General features: G+C 40.3%; 1 protein-coding gene across 1 annotated transcript in view; it reads right to left on the reverse strand.

Moving 5' to 3' along the window:
- The window catches only part of NOL10 (nucleolar protein 10), a 53959-nt gene extending 48378 nt beyond the window's left edge, over window positions 1-5581 (reverse strand). Inside the window, exons 1-5 of the mRNA XM_065681621.1 lie at window positions 5473-5581; window positions 4919-4964; window positions 3936-4034; window positions 3083-3160; window positions 1226-1263 (exon numbers count right to left, since the gene is read on the reverse strand). Of these exons, the coding sequence (XP_065537693.1) occupies window positions 1226-1263; window positions 3083-3160; window positions 3936-4034; window positions 4919-4964; window positions 5473-5538 (327 nt within the window). The 5' untranslated portion in view covers window positions 5539-5581. The remainder of the gene's footprint in view (window positions 1-1225; window positions 1264-3082; window positions 3161-3935; window positions 4035-4918; window positions 4965-5472) is intronic.
- Window positions 5582-6888: the final 1307 nt, after the last annotated feature.

The raw sequence follows: 6888 nt of genomic DNA on the forward strand, positions 1-6888 counted from the left end.
AGTCAAACTCTTTGCAGTAGCAACAGTAAAAAATTTCAGATTTTCCTGGGCAGGTTGAACAGGAAGAGAAAATTATTTACTAAGATGTAGTGCAGTATCGTGACAATTTATTCAGTGAACTGTGGAACTGCCATGCTTGCAGGTTTTGAGAGTCCTGCTCAGATGTCTGAAGGCCCCCTCAAATCAGCATTTTCATGATTCTAACTACTTCAAGTGCAATTTCTCAAATAATATTCTTTCTTTCTGGCATGTTCAAACATCATGACAGCTACCTGAAATTAGTTTTCTTTCTAATGATTTGGTAAGTTTTAGAAAAATGAAATCGAAAATTGGGTTGTATTAAGTTGTGAAAGTAGGGCTTCAGTCTGAAATATAGTACCAATTTCAGCTGAAAAAACACAGAACAACTACTGTTCATAACCACTCAGAATCAGATTTGCAAACACATTGTGTTCCTCAGTCTCCCAAATAACCAGTATGTACAACCAGACGCATTCCTCTACAGACAAATAAGCACGAGGCTACTGTACTGTATTCAGTCACTGCCTTCTGCTACTTGAATTCATGCACATCTTTGGAAATATGGGAAAAGTTTTGAAAAGACTAAAGCTAGAAGGCTAGATGACACTGTCTCTGATCAAATAAGAAATATTTATTAAAACAAACCTGTACCAGAAGTGCTAAGGTCTCTTCTCAAAAAAAAAAAAAACCCCAAAAAAAAAACCCACACAAAAAAAAAAAAAAAAACAAGCACTTTAAAAACTGCAAACAGCTTTACTTCTCTCCACAATTTTTGCCTCATTCATATGCTTACAATCATGTTGGCTACAACACTACTGAGAAATTAGGCTATTAACTAACCTGCAGCTATCCCACCTCTCAAAAATGGTGCATCGGTGTATCACTTGTCATAATGGACTGTGACTAAATGTCATCCTAAAAAGAATACTTCAATTCTCCTCGTTATTTTGTTTGTAAGAAAAAACATTATTTGACTTTTTTCTCTACTGCAGACAAAAGACCTTAAGAGTGGTAAGACAAATTATAATACAAAGAGAAAAGAAAACAACATTTTGAATGTACAAAAAAATGTTTTGCTTTTTTAAAAGAAAGCTTTCTGTTCCAAAAGTTGTGTTGATTGACTGCCTTTACTATATATGAAAATGCATTTTAATATACATATTAAACCATTTTTTCATTTATACATTGAAAGCATTCAACATACCTTTGAGTAATCATCTGATAAAATCTCAAATGTAACCACTAGAGGAGAGAGCAAGAGAATTTCAAGTCAACTAAGTAAGCAAACTTACTTGCAAACATTGGCATAAATCCTCAAAACATTTACACTCATGCTAACCTTTAGTCATATAAGTATTCCCCACAGGTGTCAATGCATAACTCAGGCATTGTGATAAAATCTTTAATTATATAACTCTATTTGCAAAATAACAAGTAGTTTTCTAAAACTTTAGAAACATATGAAGCATCTTGTAATCTCTTTATCGTTCTTTTATACTTGACACGTTCCTCAACACAATGCTCAGCTGTGTATTTATTGGCTCAGGGAAGGTCTAATCAAATGGTTTTCATTAAGTGTGTGGTCTGGGGACCTTTAGTAACCCGTCAAAGATGATAAAAAATGACATAAGCTCGGACATACTATGCACAAACCTGCACATGCAATCCTTCTACAGGGTTAGTAGAGTTTCAATATTCAAAAAAAACCCAACAACTAATCACAAATTTGAAAGCTACACTGCTGAACACTGCAGTGTATTGAGCTTTGCCTAGTTTCAAATGAGCTGGGTTGGGAACATTAGGGAGTAGCTCCTTCAGCTAAACTGGTTCCATTCAAATGAGGTAGCTCATTTAAAGTTACCTGAAGTGACTCTATGCTACCTTACAGATTAAACATGCTTTCACAGTCTAGTAAGATGCCAGTTCAAAAAAAAAAAAAAATACATACTTTAAACTCTAATTACCAGCAATCATTTACTATTATGACTCCTACTTTTCCGAACTGGGTCTCACTTTTGCCATACCTTCCTTTCCCCAAGCTCTCTGAACCCCTGCCCCACCATTACTCCTCCCCTATGTTGTAGCACCATGCCTTCACCCTACCTGACTCCTTGTAGCCCTGAGGCACAGGGTAAAAAAAACACTCCCCTTTTTCTTACCTAACTCAGTGTTTCTCAATTTTTATTTTTCACACCACTTTCACACACATCACAGACCAGTTTCATTTTTCCCTAATGATTTAGGACTTCTGCCACTCTGTGCTCACCCCTTCATTGCTTTGGTCACCCCTCTATCCCAGTTTTCAGCCATCTGTCTTCTAACATCCCAGCCCTCAAACAAAACAAAAAGCCAAACACCATTCCTCAAATCTGTGCACCCTAAAACTCAGAGACACAGCAGCTCTGACCTCCTCCCCTAGTCTAACTGCCAGCAGATTCCCCTTTTCCAATTGTCTAGGTGGCTCCTAGCTTTCCTCACCACAGTTCTCTGCTCAAATTAGTAGCAAACAAGGTGTAATTAGATTCTTGACCATGCTACCATCTATCCTCAAGTACCTTGCTTCCAAGAAAACAAACAAACAAACCAACCAACCCACTCCCAGGAAATGCTCTTTACCCTGTAACTGAGCTTGGGCTCCAGAAAGCAAGCCATGAGAGCTCATTTCAGGAGCAATGGTGCAACCATAGTGCATTTTCCTACCTTACTGCTTCAAAGGGGAAAAAAGGTAGATCTAGCCACCACCCAGCCATCATACCCATGTTACATTCCCCACCCCAAACAGAGCACAAGACTTCAGCTTCACTCACGCTCTGGGCACAATGCTCACTAGCTAAAGGTAAATCTTACATTCTTCACACCACCCCAAGGGAGGAAAGAACTTTGAAGGAGGAGGAAAAGGGAAAGATACAGAGGTAAAGACAAAGTGATGTTTTACTCTAGATTCGTATGTTCCCCCAATGTACATTTTGCCCCTCAGCACAGAGACAGAAGTTTCTATCTGAGTACTATCTGAATTACACATGAAAGACATCTTGTGCTAACAGCTATAGCTTATACTAACCTTCAGAATCTAAGCATCTTTCAAATTTCTGGGACAACTGATAGGCATCAAAACAGCGGATTCTTGGCTTGTAAGTTCCTAGAAGAATAATTTGATCTTTAATTAAAAAATTTAACAAAAATATAACATTAAAGCTTGTTTTTCTTTCCTGTTTTTTCTCTTTACTATAATGTCTTACATTACTTTACTGCATTTCAACTATAAGTATTCCAATCTTACCAAAGTCTCTGTGATTGGAAAAACTTATCTCTTAGTAACACAACTCTAAAGCCTTGTTTTTGTCTTTGGTGCCTGAAAGCACCCTTCTTGTATGTCAGTTCTTCTGATTAATAGATACATCATACAGAACTGAATAATACCTTCCCTAAGTCTGAAAGACCAAATCTCCTTATGTTATTACTACCTACTTGAGTATTGATGCTTGGATCCCTCTTTGACGAAGTTACAAAATGTAGCATTATCCTCCATCCTTTAAAACAATACTCGACTATGATGTTCAGAACTTATTTAAAGCAAATTTAAAGACAACAAAAATAATGAAGAATTTAGTTTTTAACTGTCTTATAAACAGTTTAGGTTTTAATTGTATTATAAACGCCCAGTGGCAGGGAGGTTGGAACTAGATGATCTTTAAATGTCCCCTCCTAACAACATCTGTATTCTAAAAGCAGAGTTTCACAATACCACTACCAAGACAGCAGTCTATCACATCTTAAGAGTAAGCTTCCAAAACAGCTCAATGCTACTTTCAAAAATGAACTCTTACCAATTCTATCTGAAATACTAAGTCATTCTGCAATCAAGGTTTTCTAGCACTTTGGCCCTCTGCTACAGAGAGACACTGTTAACTCACCAACTGCCATAATATACTGTCCATCTCTTGATACCTTAATCTTTGTGCTAACCGTGGGCATTTCAAAGTCTTGAATAAGCTCAATTCTTCTACGGATATCTATTAAAAAAAAAAAAGAAAAAGAAAAAGAAAAAGGTTGTTGTTTAGGTAGCACAGTTGTATCAGTACAAAAACCTATCAATGGTTTCTTACGGAAGAATGTTGAGTTAATTGGATATAGGGAATATCTTTAAAAGTATATATTTATTTATTTATCTTTTAAATATTGTTAAAAGAATCTTAGAAAGTATAGAGATCTTTTAAGTATAATTAACGTGTTATACGCGGATTAATAGTCTGTTAACCCCACGTGGGGGCTACCTCCACACAAAAATAAACGTCTAAGGTAACTACATAACAAGTTACTATATAATGTAGTAGCAAATATTTATCATACATTTTATGCAACTTAAATGTTGTATAATGTATTCCACCCTCCTGTTAACTCCCTGCATTTTTGGGTTGGTTGAGTTTCTTCTTCCCAGCCATTTTTATTTTGTATAATGATTTCAGGTTAAAATTATGATCTTCCTGCACTCTAAGGTTAGCATAATACAATAGGGGAGTTTATAGTTGGAGTATATATATATATATATATATATATGGAGTTTATAGCATATATATATATACATGGAGTTCATGGTTTATAAGCTATACATGTAATTCATCAATCATGTTTCTATACAGTCACGTAGTCACGTAATTCATCCATCATGTTTCTGTAGAATCTACAACCCCAATACTTAATGTCTGAAATTTAAAACAGCACAGGTAATATGCTGTTCACATAAAGCTATACAGGAAGTTGGAGTAATTATTTATAGTTTTAATTCTGTAGTTTTTAAAATATAAGCTGTGCATAACTTCCCTGTATCAGTCAGTGAAGTGTCTCCCTCTGGACTTGCACCTTATAGTGTAACTGAGTATTACAGAGGAAAACTCACCCACATCTTTCTTCTGTAAAGCTCTTTTCTTCCTGTCTGAGAGCCACTGCAAGAAAACACATAAACCAGTCTTGAGCTCATTATTCATAAAGAAACCAGAGAATCACTTAAGGTTTATCCAACTTGTAACTACAAGACATTCAGGCCATTAATAATTTATTTTTTTTGTTTTTCTCCTTGATTATTTTAAAATTTCCACGGGTATTTTTAACCATTCCACATTAAAAAAAAAAAAACAACTTAGGAACTCGTGGGTTTTAGAGACCTACAGAATAACACACCTACAGTTACAGATGCACGCATTCAGTCTGCATTCGTAGCTTAAAAATACCCGCAGGTGGTTTCAGTTACCGACCCTCCACCCTCACCACAAGCGCATACGGAGCAGGGGCAGCTCCATGAGCCGCTCGGGCCCAGGCTGCAGCTGAGGCCCGAAGCGTACAACGCGCTTCTAACCGCTCGCACTGTGGCACACGGCTGAGGGAGCGCCTGGCCCGGCCGGCGGCGCGTCCCCTGGCCCACCCGCAGCCCTCCCTCGCCCCGCCGCCCCTCACCTCCGGGAGGCTCCTGCCGGCGCTGAGGCTGTAGATCTTCACCTCGTTGAGGCTGGAGACCTGCATGGCCGCAGCTTCGCCCGCCTCTTCCGGGGCGGAGGGGAAGCGGAAGGCTGCTCGCTTCCGGCCTACTGCTGCTTCCCCCGGCGGGAGGGCAGCGGGCCCACGGCCGGGGCATTCGGGGGCGCCCGCTGCCTCCCTCTCACGGGGCTGGAGCACATCCTTCTCGCGGGGAACGAGGCGGGTCCGTGGGGACTTAGCTGCCGCCAGTGTCCCGAGCGCTCCTGTCTAGCGATCCAAAGGTGCCCGTGGCTCTCCTTGTTCTCCGCCCTGTAACACCGGGAGATGAAGAGCGCTGCCTGTCCGTGAGGCAGGCTGTGGTGCCGCTCCGGGTGGTGAAATCACCACGGCAGAAGCTGCTTCTGCAGGGTTGGTGGAAGAGATGAAGAAGGTTAATTTTCTCACCCTACAGCAAACCATGCCCGTTGGCTAAGGAAAGGGATGAATCCAGGGTTTGGTGATCTGAACCTCACCAGCACACTTAAAAGACCTTTGTGTATTGCTCTGTAGCATCACCGTTTAAAGAACAGGCATGCAAAATTCTGACTGTTCCTAGTCTTAACTTACAAGAGCAACAGCAAGTATTGGAATAATGTATATCAAATTAACAAGAAACAATGAAAACACAATTAAGTCTCATGCTGAAAGAAGGCAGATTTAGATTATATATTAGGAAAATGAATTTCACTGTGAGACTATGGAACAGGTTGCCCAGAGAAGCTGTGGCTGTCCCATTTGTGGCAGTGTTCAAGGCCAGATTGGATGGGCCTTGAACAACCTGGTCTAGTGGAAGGTGTCCCTGTCCATGGCAGGGGGGTTGGAACTGGATGAGCTTTAGGGTATCTTCCAGCCCAAACCATCCTGTGATTCTGTGCTAACTCTGGTACAAGGTGCAAGCTGAAGCTGTTTCAAGTAGGTCTTCTACAGTATTCCTTGGATGATACATTGCAAGAATGATGATGCCAATATCATTAATAGAAAGGAGACTATTCTAGGTTGTATTAGAGGGCATTGGAGCTGAGATTCATGAGAGATCAACACACCTAAATATAGTTGCCTATGTGGATAGTAGACGTCTAAACTCTCGGTTCAGAGCTGAAGCTTCACTTGCCTAAATGCAAGTTCTCTAGTGGCGTTTGAGACGCCATAAGGCATCAGGACACCTAGATGGGACTGACACAAGACCTGTGGACAACCCGTGCCCTTCTGCAGCAGGAACTGGGGGCCAGTCAGGGTGTGCAAGGCCGTCTCAAGTAGCACTAGAAGCTCAAGCAGCTCAATCTCAGCCCTAGTAAACGCAGTGCAGGAACCCTGAGGAGCAATGTAGCCCGGTAGCCACTAGGTGTCTTCTTCGGG

Source organism: Lathamus discolor, chromosome 5, assembly GCF_037157495.1.
Source record: "Lathamus discolor isolate bLatDis1 chromosome 5, bLatDis1.hap1, whole genome shotgun sequence".
Classification (NCBI taxonomy): Eukaryota; Metazoa; Chordata; class Aves; order Psittaciformes; family Psittacidae; genus Lathamus; species Lathamus discolor.